The sequence below is a fragment of the Phyllobates terribilis genome, unplaced genomic scaffold (genome assembly GCF_046119375.1).
Source record: "Phyllobates terribilis strain yellow unplaced genomic scaffold, ASM4611937v1 Scaffold_3__8_contigs__length_932513732, whole genome shotgun sequence".
NCBI lineage: Eukaryota > Metazoa > Chordata > Amphibia > Anura > Dendrobatidae > Phyllobates > Phyllobates terribilis.
In genome coordinates, this window is record NW_027362763.1 from 709,641,537 (window position 1) to 709,665,074 (window position 23,538).

General features: G+C 40.0%; 1 protein-coding gene across 3 annotated transcripts in view; it reads right to left on the reverse strand.

The window, feature by feature from the left end:
- Positions 1-10,153: 10,153 nt before the first annotated feature.
- SYT14 (synaptotagmin 14) overlaps positions 10,154-23,538 on the reverse strand; it is a 162,601-nt gene continuing 149,216 nt past the window's right edge. For 2 of the 3 annotated variants that reach the window (XM_073672006.1, XM_073672004.1), the window contains 2 exons: positions 19,917-19,973; positions 10,154-17,737 (listed from right to left, as the gene is read on the reverse strand). In XM_073672006.1, coding sequence (XP_073528107.1) covers positions 17,424-17,737; positions 19,917-19,973 — 371 coding nt within the window. In that variant the 3' untranslated portion in view covers positions 10,154-17,423. The remainder of the gene's footprint in view (positions 17,738-19,916; positions 19,974-23,538) is intronic. The other variant, XM_073672005.1, reaches the window with a different exon arrangement.

Below are 23,538 nucleotides of genomic sequence, written 5' to 3' on the forward strand. Positions count from 1 at the left end.
ATGGTACTATCTGTGCATTGCCTGCACTGTGTATCTGGTATTGAATAGTACTATCTGAAAACTTAAGATGTTTTCTCTGCTAATGTTTTTGTCCCTCCAAAAGGGTGTATATGGAAAATAATGATGGAACAATTTGTGCACAGTCAGCACTATTTATCAGGGCTCTGAATAGTGCTATCTGAAATCTAACCTTTTTTTGCTCTTTTTCACCATTTTCATCTCAACAACTTGTATTGTTGGAATATACTGATGGCGCAATTTCTGCACTATTTATCTGGACACAATAAGGTAATATTTGCAAACAGTTTGTTCTTTTATTATCTGGGCACTGTATGGTACTATTTGTGCACTGGCTGCACTATTTGTCTGGGCACTAAATAGTACTGTCTGAAAAGATTTTTTTCTCTGCCATAGTTTTTGTCTCTCCAAAATGGTATATACTGGAAGATAACAATGCCACAATTTGAACACAGTCTGCGCTATTTATCAGGACACAGTAAGGTAATATTTACATCCTATGTATATTTTCATACTGTTTCTACCGTACTTTTTATCTGGGCACTGTATGTCAATATTTGTGTACAATGTGCACAATTTATCTGGACACAGTAAGGTAATATTGGCATACTGTTTATACTATTTATCTGGGCACTGTATGGCACTATTTGTGCACAATCTTCACAGTTTATCTGGGCACTGTATGGCACTATTTGTGCACAATCTGCACAGTTTATCTGGGCACTGTATGGCACTATTTGTGCACAATCTGCACAGTTTATCTGGGCACTGTATGGCACTATTTGTGCACAATCTGCACAGTTTATCTGGGCACTGTATGGCACTATTTGTGCACAGTCTGCACTATTTATCTGGGCACTATATGGCACTATTTGTGCACAATCTGCACAGTTTATCTGGGCACTGTATGGCACTATTTGTGCACAGTCTGCACTATTTATCTGGGCACTGTATGGCACTATTTGTGCACAGTCTGCACTATTTATCTGGGCACTATATGGCACTATTTGTGAACAATCTGCACAGTTTATCTGGGCACTGTATGGCACTATTTGTGCACAATCTGCACAGTTTATCTGGGCACTGTATGGCACTATTTGTGCACAGTCTGCACTATTTATCTGGGCACTGTATGACACTATTTGTGCACAGTCTGCACTATTTATCTGGGCACTGTATGGCACTATTTGTGCACAGTCTGCACTATTTATCTGGGCACTATATGGCACTATTTGTGCACAATCTGCACAGTTTATCTGGGCACTGTATGGCACTATTTGTGCACAATCTGCACAGTTTATCTGGGCACTGTATGACAATATTTGTGCACAATCTGCACAGTTTATCTGGGCACTGTATGGCACTATTTGTGCACAGTCTGCACTATTTATCTGGGCACTGTATGACACTATTTGTGCACAGTCTGCACTATTTATCTGGGCACTGTATGGCACTATTTGTGCACAGTCTGCACTATTTATCTGGGCACTGTATGACACTATTTGTACACAATCTGCACAGTTTATCTGGGCACTGTATGGCACTATTTGTGCACAGTCTGCACTATTTATCTGGGCACTATATGGCACTATTTGTGCACAATCTGCACAGTTTATCTGGGCACTGTACGACACTATTTGTGCACAATCTGCACTATTTATCTGGGCACTATATGGCATTATTTGTGCACAATCTGCACAGTTTATCTGGGTACTGTATGGCACTATTTGTGCACAGTCTGCACTATTTATCTGGGCACTATATGGCACTATTTGTGCACAATCTGCACTATTTATCTGGGCTCTGTATGGCACTATTTGTGCACAATCTGCACAGTTTACCTGGGCACTGTATGCCACTATTTGTGCACAATCTGCACAGTTTATCTGGGCACTGTATGGCACTATTTGTGCACAGTCTGCACTATTTATCTGGCACTATTTGTGCACAATCTGCACAGTTTATCTGGGCACTGTATGACACTATTTGTACACAATCTGCACAGTTTATCTGGGCACTGTATGGCACTATTTGTGCACAGTCTGCACTATTTATCTGGCACTATTTGTGCACAATCTGCACAGTTTATCTGGGCACTGTATGGCACTATTTGTGCACAATCTGCACAGTTTATCTGGGCACTGTATGGCACTATTTGTGCACAGTCTGCACTATTTATCTGGCACTATTTGTGCACAATCTGCACAGTTTATCTGGGCACTGTATGACACTATTTGTACACAATCTGCACAGTTTATCTGGGCACTGTATGGCACTATTTGTGCACAGTCTGCACTATTTATCTGGCACTATTTGTGCACAATCTGCACAGTTTATCTGGGCACTGTATGGCACTATTTGTGCACAATCTGCACAGTTTATCTGGGCACTGTATGGCACTATTTGTGCACAGTCTGCACTATTTATCTGGCACTATTTGTGCACAATCTGCACAGTTTATCTGGGCACTGTATGACACTATTTGTACACAATCTGCACAGTTTATCTGGGCACTGTATGACACTATTTGTGCACAGTCTGCACTATTTATCTGCCACTATTTGTGCACAATCTGCACAGTTTATCTGGGCACTGTATGACACTATTTGTACACAATCTGCACAGTTTATCTGGGCACTGTATGACACTATTTGTACACAATCTGCACAGTTTATCTGGGCACTGTATGGCACTATTTGTGCACAGTCTGCACTATTTATCTGGTACTATTTGTGCACAATCTGCACAGTTTATCTGGGCACTGTATGACACTATTTGTGCACAATCTGCACAGTTTATCTGGGCACTGTATGACACTATTTGTGCATAATTTCTCTGGACACCGTAAGGTAATATTTACATACTATGTATATTTTTTTTATCTGGACACTGTATGGTATAATTTTTCCACAATCTGCACTATTTATCTGAGCGCTGAGTAGCACTATCTGAGTAGTCAAGTTTTACTTTTTTTTTCTTTTTTTACTCTTTTCGTCTTTCCAAAATGTTATGTATGGAAAATAATGATATGATCTGCTAGACATTACATACATTACAAATGTGATAATGAATAGTGGAACATTATTGGAGTCTAAAAATATATCTGTGATTTATTTTTTTTTTCTCTCTTTTTGGCATTGCGAATTCTCCTGTGGATCGTTTTGCCAAGGAAATAATTTCAACATATTTTCATCTTGTTTTTGTTCTCGAGCTCGTCGTGTATTTAATTCCCAAGAAGAAGAAATTGGTCACAAATGAACAAGACGTGTTTGTAGAAATGATGAGGAAAGTCTCCATCTGCTGCCATGTGTGTATGCTGTATGTCTGATTGATGGCATTGTATCCTCACAGCTCCCGGTGCAGATAGCCAGGCGGAGGAAATCTATCCAACTGATGGAGACAATAACAGAAGGAAAGTAAAATCTATTACACAGTGAGTGGCAGCTTGGGCACATTTCACTACACACTAAAGCTTTTTTTTTCCCCTTGTCTTGGACTCCAGCTCTATAAATACATGTTTTCTCCTGGCTGCTGACAAGCATCCCATTTGGGGCAGTGCCCATTAGAGCATAATGACGGCATGGCAGTCTGTCATGGATGAACAACTAAACACACAGAGGAAGTACCTACGACACCAGCCGCAGCTGATCATCCATTTCACATGTAGGGATAATGAAAGGGATACGTGGGCAACATCGGGGTGGGAGGCCGAGCGTTGTGCCCCTTTCTTATGGCCCATTTACAAATTAGTCCTGTTCCTGGATAGGAATGTTTTATTTCCCAATTTCTTTCTGCATTGGTGGTAGGAGGATAAAGTAAAAAGCGATTACATTAAAAAAAAAAAAACTTTTGTTAAGCAATTTTTGGGATGTCCCATCTTATTTTTAGAGAAAAACACATTTAGGAGCTGAGCACCTAATATCTGCTAGGACCACAACGTCGATGAGATATGGACAAATAGCCGACTTACATAGATTGAAAAAAGACCTAGGTCCATCAAGTTCACCCTTTCTCCATCAATTGTACAATCTGTCACTAAATTATCTATATTTCACTATATTATGTGTATCGAAGAAATCATCCAGCCCTTTTTTGAAAGCTGTTATAGTGTTGGCCATCACTACCTCTTGTGGTCGACATTCCAGTCTGACTGCTCTGACTGTAAAGAACCCTTTCCTATTGCCTTTCTTCCACCCATAATGACTGCCCCCTTGCCCTTAGTATGGTCTTTGTAAGGAATAAGTGCCAGTCCTTTGTATTGACCACACATATATTTATACATGTAAATGAGATCTCCTTTGATCCAACTTTTCCAACCTCTCAACCAAGCTGCCCGCCTTTGAACGGATTCTAACTTCTGAATATTCTTTTTAAAATATGAAGCCCAAAACTGGATCCCATATTCTAGATGTGGCCTCACCAGTGATTTATAAAGGGCTAACAATACATTTAGATCACGGGATTTTATCTTTCTTTTTATACACCCTAAAATCTTGTTTGCTTTTGCGGCTGCTGCTTGACATTGAGTGCTGCTGCTCAGCTTACTTGTAACCAGAATACTCAAGTCCTTCTCCTTTTCTGTAGTCCCGAGTATACTCCCATTTAATGTATATACAGCAATAGGATTACTCCGTCCTAGGTGTATTACTCTACATTTATCTACATTAAACCTCATTTACCAAGTGTTTGACCATTCAGTCATCTTATCCAGATCATTTTGTAATATTGTAATGTTAAGGTCAGTTTTTAATATCCCACATAGTTTGGTGTCATCAGAAAAAACTGACACTTTGCTCTCAATCCCATCCCCAAGGTCATTAATAAAGACTTGAATCCCAGAATAGAGGAAAAAAACTAAAAACTCCACTAAAAGAGCCAAATGGTGTTTTAAGTTGTTTTTAAACCACGCTCAACAATTCTATTTTATACTTAATCTCCAGTGACCTCGGAACTTTTTTCAGATGTATTTTTTTTCACCTAAGAATGGGCTTTAGGAAGCGAAAGAGTTTTATTACAGATAAAATAAAGAGTATAAAGAATAAAGAGTTTTATCATAGAGATACTGAGATCACTGATTGAGTAAAAATCTATGTCTATTAGTTTATAATGAATGATGATCTTTCAGAGGGAAAACAGTGCAAATCTCCTTAGTATTTTAGATTCCCTTTCTTAACCTATCTGAAATGATCTTAAAGGGGTTATCAAGGACAATATTTTTAACAATGTGCCTAAGAAATTACAGGCAGGTAGTTGCTAACTATCGGTGCCGGTGCCAATCTCTTCCGGCTTTCACTACCATCACATCGACATGGCAGCAACTTCTCTTCTGCTCTGTTCTGTTGACAGGGCAAGAATGTCAACGTCATGCTGGTTGACTGTTGGCTCCCCACTGGCTAACTGCGGGAAGCCGACAGTCAATGAGGTTGATGTTGGAAGTCACATCCCTTCGACAGAGCAGCCTGGAGGAAAAAGAGCTGGTCTGTTGACGTGGAGCAGTTGCCTTTGTTAGCTACTACCTGCCTGCTAATTTTTAGGTCAATACTACAGGATAGAACAGTAGAAGGACTTGGGTATTCTGGTTACAATTAAGTTGAGCAGCAGTACTCAATGTCAAGCAGCAGCTGCAAAAGCAAACAAGATTTTAGGATGTACAAACAGAGATAAAATCCCAATGAGCCCACATCTGGAATATGGGATCCAGTTTTGGGCTCCACATTTTAAAAAGGGTATTCAGAAGTTAGAGTCAGTTCAAAGGATTATTACAAGAGATGGAAGGTCTCTAATATGATGACAGGTTGGAAATGTTGGGCTTGTTTAGCTTAGAAAAAAGATGCCGCAGAGGAGATCTCATTTATATGTATAAATATATGTGTGGTCAGTACAAAGGACTAGCACATGACTTATTCCTTCCAAAGACCATATTAAGGACCAGCACTTAATACCAGTTGAAGAAAGGCAATTCCGGCAGGTTACAGTCAGAGCAGTCAGACTGTGGAATGCCGACCACAAGAGGTAGTGATGGCCGACACTTTAACAACTTTTATACAAAGGCCGGATGATTTCCTCGATACACATAACATTTGGGTTAAAGTTAAATTAGACAAAATGTACAATTGGGAGAGGAAAGTTGAACTTGATGGACCTAGGTCTTTATTCAACCTACGTTACTATCTACAAAGAATGAGTCAACCTCTATAAGAGCTGGACACATTTACACATATAATATAACTTGTAATTGTGATTTCAGCTTGTAATTGGCAGTGGATTGTATTTTGAAAGCAACTGTATTTTTTCTTAATGTTGGTTTTAATCTGTATGAAATAAAATTATTTATTTTTAATTAACATTGGATGTCTTCCTGTAGAAACTGGTTTGATGGACACTAGTTTTTTTTGTTGTGATGAGATTATAGTTGGGAAGTAATAACAAATGGACATTTGAGTATATAACTTGTAAGATCTAATTTAATATAGAGGGCAGCATAATTTTAGATAGACGATGCAGGAGGGTATAAACTTAGCTTAAAGAGCGACTAAACTTTTTTCTATTGTTATTTAGTTATCCTCCAGGCATTTCAAATTTTTGAATTTTTGTAAAATACTTCATTACCTTGTTTTGCTGCAATGCAGTTTCACATGCCCAGTTTATGCTCCTTTAGAAACTGCCTTGAACTGCTGCTCAGCCAAGATTTCTACTCTGTTTACAGTCTGTGTATGGGACTTTCCCTGTCTGAGCCTCTCTGCTCCCCTACCATTATTTTTTGTCGGCATAAAATAAGTGCAATGTAATTGCATTTGTCAAGCGTATTACTCGTGTGCATTTTATTTCAATGGGTGAAAACCGTTGCAAAAAACGCTGAAAGAATTGACAAGCTATAGATTTGAAAAAAACTCTTTGAAGGTTCATTTCTACAAAGTAAAGATAAGCAACGTGTGTGTGAGATTTCAGAAATCACATTCACTTTGCTAGCACTTTAAAACGTTGCAGTTTTTCAGCAACAAAAACGCACAGAAAAATAACGAGTCAACAATGCAATGTGTGGTGAACAAGCCCTTAGACAGGGTAATTCCTTTACTCTGTTACTAGAGTACAGATCTTGTCTAAGCAGCAGTTGAAAGCAGACAATGAAGAAGCAGGACCTGGGCATGTGAAACAGCACTGATGCATGCATGGTGTTTGGGAGAGCAGAATGAAAAATAAGGTAATGAAGAAATTTTGCAATCCCAGGAGTATCATTAGATTAAAAAACGAGTTTAGTTGTTCTTTAAGAACTCAAATAGCAATGGCAGCAGGGCAATAGATTGTGTTGTGAAGTCACTGGGAACTATATGCACTATTTATCTGGGTGAAATTGGGGATTCTCTAAACAGTTTATGAAATGTATCCTAACACCGGGCATACAATTTACTTGGGCATAATCATAGAAGTGTTGGCACAAGATGGCAGTCTGTAGGTGATATATATGCCCTATCTATCAGGGCATGGAATGCTACTAATACTGTAATGCATCCACTTCTTATCCGGGCACTGGATGATAATACATTATTTATCTGGGCACTGCATTACTTGAATAATATATCTAGGCACTCTACATGTATGTGTATGTACAACATATGCATCAGTTATTTAGGCACCGTATGTGTATAGTTATGCACAATACAAAACAATGTGTAGTGTTTGCAATATATAGAAATACATTGTATGTATTGAACTCGGCACATTATGGCCCTATCTAGGCACTTATGTAACCAACCACCATCAGGGCACAATATAACAACTAAGAAGCTATGCAATATACCCTCAACAACAAAAAAACTGTAACACCAAGAAAGAAAAGTCTTGGATTTATGGAAATCACAGGATGGGTAGACATGTTAATGATATGCAAATGATGAAAATGTGCAATATGCAAATGATGAAAATATGCAAACAAAATTTCCAAAACATTTTGATTTGTTCAGAATGGAGTATAATCGCCACTTGCAGAAATCCCTGCACTTACAGCCTTAACTGCTATCTATGAGGTTCTTAATGGTCGTCTGAGGAATGTTCTGCCAAGAGGCAAATCATCAAAATCCGCTGCTGGCAGCTCCTGTGTAATCACCGACAAATGACGCCCCAGATCTCAGTGATGGGAGACAAGTCCAGAGACATTGTAGGCTGTGGTAGCATGTTTAGGCCACGCAGGCTGCTCACAGCTTGTCCATCTACAGGTGTTCATTGACCTTATGTCACTGTTCTCAAAAGCAATCATGGTCCAGAGCAAGACAGCAATAGAGGCTGGAGTGGAGTTCTGTCCTCTTCAGAGATGAGTGTTGCTTTTCTCTTTGACACAATGATAGCCGGAGATTGTCCTGGAGACCACACATGCAATATCATGATGAGCCTTTCGCGAGTGGTAGCCAGACCCCTCAAGTCTTCATTCCAGGTGCACTAACAGCCCGGCGTTACATTGATTTCATGGTGAAACCAGTGGTGCGGCCATTTCTCCAAAGTATCCCAGGAGCCATTTTTCAGTACAACGCCAGACCGCATGTTGTACTATGGCCTGCAGCGTCTCCAGACTTGTCTCCCATCGAGCACACCTGGGATGTCATTGGACAGCAATTGCAAAGGAGCTGCCAGCAGCAGATCTTGATGATTTGCCCATTCCTCAGACGACCTTTAGTAACATCATTGATAGCAGCCAAGGTTTTAAGTGCGGGAATTTCGGCATTTGGTGTTCATACTCCAGACTGAATAAATCCAGATGTTTTGATCTTTTTTTCCCATCATTTGCAGATCATTAACATGTCTATAATTCCACCACTTTTCCTTCCTGGTGCTGCAATTTCATTGTTGAGGATTGTATGTTCTTTTTATCTATACTCATTATGGTACTTCTTTTGTAGTATAATTTTAAGAAAAGAAAAAAGGAAAGAAGAATAGACGCTACATAAATAAATATGGTGCTTCCAGATAGTTGAACATTTTTTATTGTTAGTAGTATATGATGTAGGCTCACCTTATAGAATTGTGCTAGACGAGGGAGATCAAAAATCGAAACCCAAAAAGAGCGGAATAATCTTCAAATATAGGCTTGCAACAGGACCACAAGGGTCAGCCAAAAATACTTAGCTGGTTGCCGTTTTTGCTTTCCTTGTGCTATTCTGCACCATTTATCTGCAGTCTATACCTCGGCACTGGTATTATTATCGGATTCAAGGCATCACAGACAATGCAGTCCACTTGTGTGTTAACTTGGAGAACAAATAAATGACCCAACATCGTTTTGCTCAATAACTAAAAATTGAGTTTATTAAAGCAATCGTGTTCAAAGATTCTTGTATCAAATATTACAGCTTCAATAATGAGATTTTCAGAAAGCCAAACGATAGCGTTTCCAATGTGCGGTATACAATCAACATAAATCGGAGAGGGGTGCATCTTTTGCAGAGTACGTCGTTAAGGGAAATGAACATTTAACAAAGGTTTTCTAGAAATAATACAATAGAAAACTTCCTCGCTTTACACAGAAAAAGAAGAGAGAAAAAGTCTGAAGTTAGAAAATTATTAAACGTACATTCACTCCTACACACTGTAGATAGTATTTGCACACATTCTTCTCACTTATTACTAGTTATCACGCTCTCACTGGCAAAATATTGAGGTTTTGTATCTCGCTCGTTTTTTTAAAAAGTGAACCCCATTGAAGTTAATGAAGTCTTATTGCCCTCCTCCTCCCCTCCCTATGACATCCGTCGTTCCCCTTTCTTGGCAGTATACGAGGTTTTGTCTTTGGAATGTATTGTAGAAAACTTCAATGAGTCTGGATCGTGCATAGGAGGCTCATGTACAGAAATAGGTGCCTTCGAAAACATAGGGGGGGTCATATAGAGCGATGAGCGAGTATGTTTTGTTAACCCTTTCGCTGAGTATACTCGGGCGAGCACCAAGTAGTTATAGCTGCTCGGTGATATGGTTGAATCGCTCCCATGTGCATGATTTGCGACTGTTTGACAGCTTTATTACATGTGAGGAATGTCTATTTCTTACACATTCCTCACATGTAATAAAGCTGTCAAACCGTCGCAAATCATGCACACGGGAGCGATTCAACCATATCACCGAGCAGCTGTAAATACTCGGTGCTCGTCCGAGCATACCTGGCGAAAGGGTTAATAGAACATACTCGCTCATCACTATTCATTACAACACATTATTCATTGGGTTTCCTGCAAAAATAGAGGTATTTAGAATTTGCTGCATGACATAAATTTGCAAATTGGAGGGAAATCTGTCCAGTACCATTACGTTGGTCTATACGGCCTGACCTGACTCGCCCTGCACACTAACCAGCAAAGAGAGAATTTCCTATACAGATAGTTCAGGTTAAACAAAAGTTTGTGAAGATGTAAAGTATCTTAATTTTGGACTTAAAGAGCACCTGTCACTTGCCATAAATATGTACATTTTTAGCTGGTGCAAATGCCGCTGTTCTCCTGAATCTGGAGTAATTTTTCTTTTTTTCTTGATCCTGTCCTTTCCTGAGATATGGCCTCCTCTTCCCTGTATATTAATCGAGTCTTGTTGTCCAAATGGGCATAGCCCTAAAGAACTCCCATGGTGACAAGTTGATGACCATGCCCACTTGACTAACAAGACTGTAATCCTGCATATTGGAATACCCTTAATTTATATCCAAAAAAAACTTAAAGGACCACCATAAGTAATGTATATACAGTGTGTGCATTAAAATACGTACCCATAGCTGCATTCTGCCGTTTGCAGCGCTGCTCCGCTCCTCTCCTGCATCATGTGACCAAAATTGTGACCAGCCGGCGTCTTCCGTGTGGACCACAACTTACCTTCTCAATGTAAGACTCAGAATAAGGCTCTCAAAGATTTAGTTTAAGTAAGCAAGTAACGTCCCGATGTGTGAGGGGGCAAGTAAGAGCCTCGGCCACATGATGCAGGAGTGGAGCGGAGCAGCGCTGCAAACGGCAGAAGACAGCAATGGGTAAGTATTTTAACACACTATATACACATTAAAAATACCAAATAGGGGATGCAATATAAAATAACTCTGGAGTTGTACAAGATTTTTTTCTTTACTCTTTAAGACAAGATGTAACCCAAGATTACAGTCAAAATAAGTAAAGCAAAGTATCTCGAAACTTGTGCAGCGTTCTACGTCGATTATCTCTAGATGGTAAAGCGACAAAAATAATGTTCAAAGGGTGAAAACATGCATTACACTATAAGATCAGATGTTTTTCTAAACCATGAAATGTTATGTATGTGACTAGGAACTAGTCTAAGTGTTGTCTCCTTGTACATAGAACCATTATTATTATGCATCTTCTTTTACTATAACTTCCTTACAGTTCTTTTCTTAAGTGCTGCCTTTGAAATAGCTAAAAAGACGCAAATTGCCAGACAATCTCAAACACTGGGGTATAGTTAAGCTTTGTAAAAATTGTAAACATATGCAGTAAGACACTTATAGTTTTTAACCCCATGTATTCTGCATTACTGAACCCAGTTCCTGCATTGCAGTAACTGTTAGGGTACATTCACATGTACTTACTTATCTGCATTTTTCCCAGGGGTTCAGAGCATTAGGGAAATCCAACCATGTTTCAAACAAACTTGCATATCCTTCTTAAAGGGGTTGTCTGGAGTTGTTAAAAAGAACAGGAAATAAGCAATACTTATGGTACCTAATAAGTACAATGCTGGTTCTCCGGTGACGCCTGCAGCAATGAATTCATGTCCAACATTTACATGGCTTCTGCAGCCAATCACTGGCCTTAGGGGTGATGAGTCATAACTGCTGAGGCCAGGGATTAGCTGCAGCAGTCATGTGAATGATGATGTGACATCTAGAGGCCGGACATACCTGCCAACTGTCCTGAATTTGCCGGAAGAGTCCTAAATTTTCAGGCACAACCTCAGAAAATTTGTTGGCTCATGAGTGCAGAAGAGCGAACCAAAACTGTAAAGTTCGTAGTTCGTACCGGACACCTAGCGTCTGGTGCTGAACTCCGGTATACGGACTTCGGAATTCTCCTGGAAGTCTATTTTACAGTTTGGGAAGGAGAGAAAGGGAGAGATGTTTCCATGCTGGAAAAATGGGGGCGTTACTGGGATGATAGGGGGGCTCCCAGATGGGATTAATGGGTTTTATTATTTTAACATAATTTGAAAAGGATACACCTTTGTCTTTTTCCATTAAAACATTTAGACAACTACCCCCCCCCCCACCCTCCTCCGCCCGGTACTATTTATTCTCATTATTTCTTTAAATTTAGTGTCGTCTAACCGGCCGTGTTTTCTCTATGTTCATCACCACCAAGGAATCCATGAATCTTTTGCTCCATTTTGTCACTACATCGTCTAATTTTACTGCATGGTTATTTTTTTTTTTTGCAAGCGATATTATCGATGGAGCGGTGACATCTTAGTAAACTGTAATAGGATTGGGATATTGCATATTTTATGATTTTAATGTCTCTAATTATCTCTAGTTGTACTGCTATGACGATTTGTGTTGTAGTAATGCGTTGCTTTTTAAGCTGCAGTTCATTAAGCCACAATAGGCAGCGAGAATACAGAAAAAAAATAGATGTAATAATCACAATGGCTGCTTTGTATAGTATCAATGTAAAAAACATGTGATTCATGTCGCATTATACTCCACGCGTCTTGGAAATTGAATAAAAAGAAAAATCTGCTAAAATGTAATAATAAAATAAGTCCAATCTCCTAAAATCCATAGCCATGCTAGTATTACAAATACATTCATCTGCTAGGGCATCCTGGCTTTTATTAACGAGGCCCAAAGTATTTTCCACCACTTTCATCTTGTGATTAAAGGCACCAAAAGTTATGGAGACAGCATGGGATAGTGTATCAAGAGGTCTCAGGTTCCTCTGGTTTTCTTGGGCGTCTTAAAGTAGAGCTATCATTTTATTGTTGCTAACTTGATACAATCAAGATAATGACGGAGAAGACCCTGGTGGACCTCTCTAGGCTTGCACAAGATTGATCTTCCTACAGAGCATTCAACCATCAAGTAAGATAATGGAGGAGAAGACCCTGGTGGACCTCTCTAGGCTTGCACAAGATCGATCTTCCTACAGAGCATTCAACCATCAAGTAAGATAATGGAGGAGAAGACCCTGGTGGACCTCTATAGACTTGCACAAGATCGATCTTCCTACAGAGCATTCAACCATCAAGTAAGATAATGGAGGAGAAGACCCTGGTGGACCTCTATAGACTTGCACAAGATCGATCTGCCTTCAGAGCGTTCATCAGAGCGTAGGGAATTGCAACCCAGGCCCATTTATCATTGGTGGGTAGGAAAACACGGCAGAGAAGCCATTGAGCTTAGACAATGCTGCAGGCCCTTCATTCTTAAGGCCCCCCATAAAAATTAAAATTGACTGAACTCCGTGATTTTGGTGGGATCAGCCAACCAACTAATGTGTATGAGAGTGTCTTGACTCCCATCCCGCCTACAGATGTTGGTTGAAAATGGAATCAGTAGTTGGATTTCAACACCCCAACTAGGGTTGAGCAAAAAGATTTGTGCTGCTCCGGTCAAGTGTCCAGTCCGGTCCTCCGTGGCAGCCGGATCAGGGCAGACTTCACTTTTGCACCTGGTATCCTCGGTGGCTCTGAAATTTACATGACCCCGCGACGTCACACAAGTCTACTCTAACCCAATCCTTTTGTTGTCATACTAGCTAAACCTCCACCAGAGGTGTCTGACAAAGGCTTATTTCCTTCTGCCCATTTAGAACGCATTCCTGATTAGTCGAGACCAGGGGATAGCCCTGTGCGGTTTTGCATTACTTGGAATGAATATATTTGATATGTGAAAATCAAAATGTAGTGAAATGACTTTTGATGTACATGAATATATCAACATGTGCTCTCAGCTGAGATGTTTTGGCCTAACGTAAGGGGATATATGGCAAAAAAAAGCCTCCAAAGGTAGTTTGGAAAAGGCTAAGGCTACACAACTTTTTGAGTTAGATTTTTTGAGGCTAGCCAACCTGTACATTGACATTCTCCCATAGGAATGGAAACCCAACTATGCTCAAAATCTAAAGTATTAGAGGCGAGCAGGGCTGCCGTTAGACACTTGGGTGGTTGAGCACTGTGACTCCTTAGACTGATATTGTCTGCTTCTAGAAGAGGTTAACTGAGGATGGTAAATAGACAATCTATCAGGCCATCTTCATCTTTCAAGATAGGCAAGAATTTCAACCGCAGCGGTAGAGGTACAGAATTTTCTTCCTGTACTTTTCTTTCAGGTGATTTTCAACTAAAGTTATAGGAAATGATGGTCCTAAAACTGAAAATAATTGCAACCGATAGGAACCTTACAATATTGTCTTCGGGAATGGTTGCTGGAAAGGATGTATATAAAGCCCAGTTCAAAAAGGTTATCCAGAATCTTAAAATTGTTGGCCTGTCCTTAGGGTAGGCCATGACTATCTCAACACCACCAAGATCAGCGGATTGATTGGGACAGTGTGTACTTCATTGTTTCCCAGCAGTGGCTCCATATCTTTAGCCATGGTTGTGCCTGGTATTAAAGCTCATGACAACTTTGTCCAAATCGAGTGATTAGGACTGCCCTGTAACGTCAGCTATGCAGCCACTACTAAAAGTACGGAGTTAAGCCCGGTAAGCAATGAGCGAGTCACTGTCCTATTCAATCAACTAATCAGTTGGGTTTGTTGAGAGGGAGGCTAGGCCGCCAATATCAAAGTCCCAGATACCCCTTTAAGTTCATAAAATATCTTAACAAGGCTACAAATCCTCATTTTCCAAAATAAACGAACATGTAACACAAAAAAATAACAATTATCTGTCATTACATTTGTACACAATCTCTTGTTTCTATTTTACACTTTTTTCTTGTCACTTTTTCAAAACAATAATTTTTACATATATCAAAAAAAAAATGACAAAACCTTCCCGGACATTCACGCTACAATAGTCATTCGGCTTAGGTAACAAATATAATGTGTAAATGTTTGGGCATGGTACAAAAATGACAATGAGACTATAATGAAAAAAAATTAGATTGAATACATGCCTGAGACAACCATTTTGTGAGTGACTTGTGATGGGATTCAAAATGGCTGCCTTTACAGAACGATGCACAGGACAATCCATAATATAAACTTTCAGCAGATCAAACTTTTTGTTAACAATCTGAGGTTTACAGACAACATATAGTATACAGAGTCACAAACATGCAGGAGTTGTTCCCCAACTTCAACAAGAACACCTTAAAGCCATCATTGCTGGTGATTTCTCTGTGGTATTTGATTTTTGTTTGATGACTGTCGTTACTTTGAGGGAATATCCATTTTAAATTCCCTTTCTAAAAGTCCTACTATCTAACATGGTTGGGTGACCCCTTGCCCAGAATCTTTCTTTGTTAACTAGAACCAAGAGCCACATCCAGTGCAGCTCTCAGTAATGGATATTTATTGTAAACCATCTTGCATGGATGCCCATGGATTTCATAAAATGACCATCACGTCATGGTTATCTCCTTTAGAGCCTCTTCGGCAGAAAACTGCTGCTCAGGGGAGTTCCCAGAAGAAAGACCGCCCATGAGTAGCTTCTTGGCCAATCCAATAAGAGAAGGGTTTTTAAATGTAAGTAATCCTTTTATTTTCATCATTATCTGCCTCCTCTATCTTTTGGGCTCTTTGTTGTCTATCAATGAATGTCAGAAAATGGCTTTTATGGTTTTATGTAGATATTTGTTTGTTATTTGTGCTTTATACTTTCATATAGGCTTTCATATCCCATGAAAATTAGGGCAAACCTGGAATTGTATTTCGAGACATGTAATCTGTTCTACATCTCTAACTTGCCACCATTAAGGGGTCTACAATAATAACAGGCTAGGCTGACCATGCTTCGGAGATCACATGAATAGGTATGTACATTCCTATGAATGCTCCCTTAGAGGAGTCGTTGGAGGGCACAGCTACCCTGCATCCCACTTTACTGCTTGTTGTGAGCTGATATGCTCCTGCCTGAATGACAGTTCGGACCAAGGATCATCATCGCGCCGATGACCTGTACTGTGTGCTCTCCATTGCTGCAAACAGAGGCAGCTTTGGAGGAGCATGCCTTGAGTGAACATGGCTGATTCGGGAGGTAACAGAGTGCTCCAGTGATCCATCCAGCTCAGAACAGCACTTACAAGCTCTATTAGGAAGAGCTTGTAAGCATTGCGCATGTCAGGCCACCACCTAGGCAATGGACGGTACACTGTAAAATTAAAAATCACTTATTTCTTGAAAGCGGAGTGTATTTTTAATAACAAGTAAATTGTAAAGTTTCTTTTTTTCAATCACTTTGAAATTTTACCCGTTAAATAATATAACAACCCTTTAATCACCGGCTCCAGATGGCAAGAAATAATTATTTTATATAAGTCCAAGCCACTTGGAGTAATATCCAATACAACAACCCATTCTCCAGATGTAGGCTGTTCGTACATAGGCAAGTACCCTGCCAACATCAACAAGCAGCAGGACATCAATAAAATATATGTCCCGCTTACACCATAGAGTTTGATGGTATCTTGAAGACCAGTTTCATCTTCTGATCTCTTGCCCCAGCTACCAAAATTACATACTGCTAGTGGATTCTGTCTCACGGTAGGACCATTAAACTTTTTGTAGGAAACAAGCCCTTAACCCAGTGGTACTTAATTACCCTTAATCACAGGCAAGTAAACATAAACCATGGCCAAAGTACAGTAGATGGAGTCCAATTGACCTCCTGGAAGGACTGGACATCAACTCAAAGGAGAACTTGCCAACTTTACTTACCAGCTGCCCAAACCTGCTGGACAGCAAAAGTACTTTTTGCACCACTAGGGTTATCATTAAACCACATTTCCAACGATATTGTACATAGCCAACGAGACAGTGGGCACCACGGGAGATCTAGTTTCCTGCAATAACAGCTGGTGGGTTAGCTTTGATTGCGGAAACAGGAGACTTAATGAGACTTAAACAAGGGTTTTTACCCTACGTTCTTCTATGACCGAACCAAAAAGCAGCAGGTTAATTGGTGAGAACATTGTACAAAACAGTTTCGTCAAGACAAAATAAGAAAAAAGCACCTAAGAAGTGATCGGAATATTATCTAGAAATCCAGCTTCATGTTGCTCACGTCCTGTGCCCGTCTCCGCTCAGATGCACAGGAATACACACTGCGGCATGAAACCTCATCTCTGGTGTGTACTGAGCTTTCCACGGCATGTCAAAGCCATTACCTGCGAGGAGCAATCATATGCAGGTGGCTAAATTACATCCCGTCCTTTCAAAGAGCAGATGAGCTCTCTTGAGTCACGAGAGACCTACTGATGGCAATTACGATTCCAGCAGCGTATGCCATCTACATACTTGCTGTCCTTTTGACTCTTTCATTTCAGTCCAATGATTAAGCTCTTCATCGCCCGAGCTGTTCAGACCTAAGGATATCCAGCCTATCATCTCCTTGCGCTTCATGCTGCGCTTGTTATAAACGGACAATATGAGAGTCACGTCAGATAGTTGAAAGAGAGCCACTTGGAAAATGAAGGTTTCCTTGTACAGGGGGTTCGGCTGACCTCGTCGGATGGATGTCTTACATTTTGACATTTCCTGACCCATGGAGTTCAGCAGAGTTAACTTTACATAGGTATCTATAAAAATGAATGAGATGGTTAGGAATCATAGCGGGCATGCTGCTACCGGGGCAAATTATCGGTCAATGCATTAGTGGAAGGAGAAGGATATGGAGTATACCAGTCATCCGGAATCAAATGCAATTTATTCAGCTCTTTAATAAGATTTTCCAAAAATGTCAATAGGAAAATCCAAGCGTTAAATATTTAATGCCAAAAAAAAATCAAATATTAGTCTTGGCTTGGGATGATTCAGACTATTGCATTTGCATATACGGTATACCGCATAATCCTCTTGCATTCTTAATCGTTGCACTAAGCCAAAAAAATATAGCATTTCTAACACTGAGCAAGCTTCGTCTAGCCACAACACTTGAAGCATACCACTGAGTTTTTGGAAGAATAAAAAAGACATCAACAGAGGGAATGAGAACAATTGATGGAAGAGGGTGGGGGGTAAAGGAGCAGAAGTGCAATGGTGACATCAGAAGAGCTGAGAATGTGATGCCAAATATGGGAACTGACTAGGAACACTCTGCATGGATGTGGTTTAGCGCCGCAGATCCTGGGCTTTAACCCTTCCCGATGAGGATGAGTCTCCCCACCCTAGTACACTGCACTGCATTGCCGGCCCTTATTTTGGTTCTGATAGAGTTAAAAGCATCAGATCGGGAGTAAGGCGTCACTTGAATGCATCCAGACTGCAATTTTTTTTTACATTTGTCTTCAATCTGAGTGCGGATAATGCACTAAAATTCGTTCGGCAGATGGAGAAAATTTCAGCATAATAGTTTCATATGCGGCGTCTGGAAAATCCGGTCATTTTGGTTGGCAAACAGCATGAAACCGTTAACGAAACAGAGAAGGGCATTACCTCCATTGTGTTGTCTTCTCTTCAAAGCATTAGGCAAAATGTCACCGTACAATACAATTTTCAGGTTTGCAAAAACGAAGGAAGACCGTCATATGACGTACGTTGCTGTATGTTGGGAACATGATGACGATGATGGAAAAATGGGCACTGGATCCAGAATGGATACTGACCCAGAGAAACTAAAATATTAGTTTATTACCAGTGCTTGTACCCTTATTAAAAATAATTTACACTAAAGATGTGCAACATGGGATCCGAATGTTCTATCATAATGTAATTGTATCAACCGAGCAAAAACTTTCCCTGGCAGGACGTTCATGATGCCCAACGAGCGCTCCAAATCATCTCTACTATTGAAATGCAACTGGCATCTCAACAGTGAAGACGTCAACCAGTCATCGGCTTATGTTCATTGGGTTATATTCTTTGTTGTCTATCTAGTCTGATATGGGTATAATGGGTCTGAGAAGAAAGTGCTGCAGTTTGTTGGTCGATTCTTGTCATACAGGAGTTTTCCGACTTCAGCAAACCCTTGTCCTCGGGCATTTTGTATTAAAAACCCCTAAAAGGTGTAGTATTCACCCACCCTGGGTCCTGCCTGGCATTGTCTGCAGTGGTGATATCTTGTTGATAGTGCTGTAGTGAATCAATAAGATCAGCATCTCATGCCATCTACGCGGGCAGAGCCACTGAGCTCACTCTCCGAGAGCAGCGTCGGAAACTCAGCGTTGGACCTTTGGTTGATGAGTAAAGAAGAGTTTATTTTTTAAAAAATAAACTGCACCTGGGGAAAGGGGTTTTCTGAAATCCCTTTTAAGTTGCCCATATACCTTAACATGGTTAACTGGCAACCAAATACTCATTCAGCTAGAGCTATCTCTTCCGATTTCCCCAAGCAGATGACTGTATGAATGTTGGATGGTCATTCATGTGTACTCTCTGGGGAGAGCGGAGTAAGTCTCCGCTTATCTGCCTGCAGAACAAAAAGATCAGGCGATAAAATTAAAATTGCCTGATCCTTATCTTCCCCAACACCATCTGTTAGGGGAGAATCCTTTTGACCTGGTCAGGTCTGGCAGTGCAAACAATGATCCACTAGTGGATCGGCCAGCATTGCAATGCAGTGTTACATTTTGGATTAGTCTCCTCTGTATATTCCACAAACCGTCATCCATCAGCAGAGATCGGTTCCATTTATGATCCCATCCGGTGAACCACAGATAAGAGATACAAAAACGAAACAATATGGTGGACAGCTTTACTGCAAGTTCTCCTCTGCATGAGAAAGACAACATCCAAGCTACTAGTCTCTACGAAACTCACCTCGAATTATATAAACCTGTCCACCTATCAAGTGTTTTAGACAACAGAACAGTCCATCTGACAACAGAGGGTGGAGAGCAGAAAAAGAAATAATGACAATAGTTGGGTGAGAGAGGTTTAGAGGTTAGAGCGCAACCATTTCAGTACCAAAGGTCATGCATTTCCATGACATGACCTACTCGGCCTTGAAAGAGTATACAGGAAGACATTTTTTGTAACTTGAAGAGGAACAGAATAGAAGTAGAAGACCATTTTCGGGACATCATTAGAATTAGCAATGGAATTATAACTGACGCCAAGTATTTGTTACATCTTCTACGACATACATAATATTTTTAGGATTGGGTCAGGTTGGGTGTACACAAACAAAGACAGAGGTCCACAGACATTAGATGAAAGGTGACAGGTTCTGGAGTAGGAACATTGTTAGAAGAACACATAAAAGATGGTTACCACCTACAGCACCCTACTGATATTGAGGATCATCGAAAGGTTGTACATGATCGGCTGACATGACCATGAACACATGACAGCTTATGCCAAATTATGTGAAGAAACCCAACATGGCTGACCTTGACATTGAGGACAAGTGTCAGCCATTGGGAATGATTCACTGCGGAGCAGTCTTGAAAAATTAGGCATTTTCGCCAACTTTTATCTAATGTCTATGGGGGCCTTAAATATTGATTATTCACAGTACTGTACATATTGAGCTACTTATGGTCCTGCATTGAAAGTTGTATATATCTTGATCACTATGGAGAGTTAGATCCAACCCTGAAGATAATATTAGGGCAATCCACCATTTTTTTTTACATTTTTTGATAATTAAAAGGTTTCACTGTAGCCCAAGAACTTACCAGAAATCTACCCATCACAAAACACTAAATTAAAAGCCCCCTTATACATTAGGTAACATCTGGCCAATTTTAGAGGGATTGTCAGGCCTTGGGATGTGTATGGGGGCCTCCCGACTCTCCCCCAACAGATGATGATAGGGGGAGAGGGATCCGGCCTGCTGAATTTTATTGGCAGATCCTTTTGTTTGGAGCAGAGATAAGCATAAGAGCATAGCAGCGGGTATCCCGTGGAGAACACAGGAAAGCTCCACCGATTCTCAACTTGTCTTACGTGTTTTTAGGGGGTTCATGCACCGTGCTATCCTGGGTTTTTAGTAAATGTAGCGGTGTATGATCACAGATTTGAGGTTGTAGCTTGAGAATTACTGGTCTATACATCAAAATGCACCCAGCACTATGATCTTACACAGTGCTGCACATTAATAGAACAGCATGAAGCCGAAGTCACGCCGCGTTACCCCGTGGGCTACATATACATCACGATGTCAACCTAACAATTTTTTTGCTAAAATGAACATTGAGATGTAATGGTTTTGTGTGAACTTTATCATATGATTCAAAGGGTTATCCAATGATTTTTATTAATATTATATTTTTATTTTGTGCCATTATTTTTTAAATACGGAATCATAATCTTTTTTTGAATTGGTTTTATCAATTTTGTGATCTCTCCCAGCCCCCCAACTACATACACATCCACGTCCAAGTGAGCATGCATTATCTACCTTTAGAACATAAGGATTGGGCCATGATTCACACATCCATATGCCACGGTCCATGATACATGGACAGGACCTGAGCTCAACAACCTCACAGGCATGGGGTCAAGTTTGGGTCAGAAAACCTGGAGGCCAGTCCATGAATGGCGGCCAGTCCTCGGACCAATGTGTGAATCCAGACTAGGAGTTTTCCATCGGGGAATAGTTGAAGGCCGCCATACACCTAAGCCAAAACTGGCAGTTTGTCCAACATTTATCTACCGTGTATTAACCAGCCACTGCCACGATGCTGAAGCCTGGTAATTGGGAGCTCCTTATCCAAGGTCCTAAATAACAGATCAGCCTAGTAATCTGTGTACAGTCTAGGCAATTTTGTAAACTACCGTCTCCAAAACTAACAATTGGCTTTTCCGATAATCTAATAAAAGGATATAATTTAAAGGTTTTTTTTTTAATATGGGAAATGCTTTTCATTTTTGTGGCAAAAGCATTCAGGCGAGAAACATATTTCACACATGTCTAGTCTTTACAAAATGTCTGATTAACATATATATATATTTTTTGATTGATGAAACAATGAAGCAAAGCAGGATCATAGATACCGATTATGGGTAAACTACGGTGCCCTAAAGGTGTCAATACATGGGGTTAATAAGGTTAGGCTAAAAAGGACTAAGAGGTGTGTTATTTTTAATATATATATTACATAATGAAGAAAAAATATACTAAAAAAAATAAAATATATCTTATTATATATAGTGTATTCAGTATAATATACAGTATAATATAAATAGTATAATATATTATATAATATATATAATATATGTACAATATATAAATATGTATTATATATTTAGTGTATATATAAAGGATAAAATGTATCTTATTATATATACAGTACAGACCAAAAGTTTGGACACACCTTCTCATTTAAAGATTTTTCTGTATTTTCATGACTATGAAAATTGTACATTCACACTGAAGGCATCAAAACTATGAATAAACACATGTGGAATTATATACTTAACAAAAAAGTGTGAAACAACTGAAAATATGTCTTATATTCTAGGTTCTTCAAATCAGCCACCTTTTGCTTTGATGACTGCTTTGCACACTCTTGGCATTCTCTTGATGAGCTTCAAGAGGTAGTCACCGGAAATAGTTTTCACTTCACAGGTGTGCCCTGTCAGGTTTAATAAGTGGGATTTCTTGCTTTATAAATGGGGTTGGGACCATCAGTTGTGTTGTGCAAAAGTCTGGTGGATACACAGCTGATAGTCCTACTGAATAGACTGTTAGAATTTGTATTATGGCAAGAAAAAAGCAGCTAAGTAAAGAAAAATAAGTGGCCATCATTAATTTAAGAAATGAAGGTCAGTCAGTCCGAAAAATTGGGAAAACTTTGAAAGTGTCCCCAAGTGCAGTTGCAAAAACCATCAAGCGCTACAAAGAAACTGGCTCACATGAGGAAGGAAGACCAAGAGTCACCTCTGCTTCTTAGGATAAGTTTATCCGAGTCACCAGCCTCAGAAATCGCAGGTTAACAGCAGCTCAGATTAGAGACCAGGTCAATGCCACACAGAGTTCTAGCAGCAGACACATCTCTACAACAACTGTTAAGAGGAGACTTTGTGCAGCAGGCCTTCATGGTAAAATAGCTGCTAGGAAACCACTGCTAAGGACAGGCAACAAGCAGAAGAGACTTGTTTGGGCTAAAGAACACAAGGAATGGACATTAGACCAGTGGAAATCTGTGCTTTGGTCTGATGAGTCCAAATTTGAGATCTTTGGTTCCAACCACCGTGTCTTTGTGCGACGCAGAAAAGGTGAACTCTACATGCCTGGTTCCCACCGTGAAGCATGGAGGAGGAGGTGTGATGGTGTGGGGGTGCTTTGCTGGTGACACTGTTGGGGATTTATTCAAAATTGAAGGCATACTGAACCAGCATGGCTACCACAGCATCTTGCAGCGGCATGCTATTCCATCCGGTTTGCGTTTAGTTGGACCATCATTTATTTTTCAAGAGGACAATGACCCCAAAC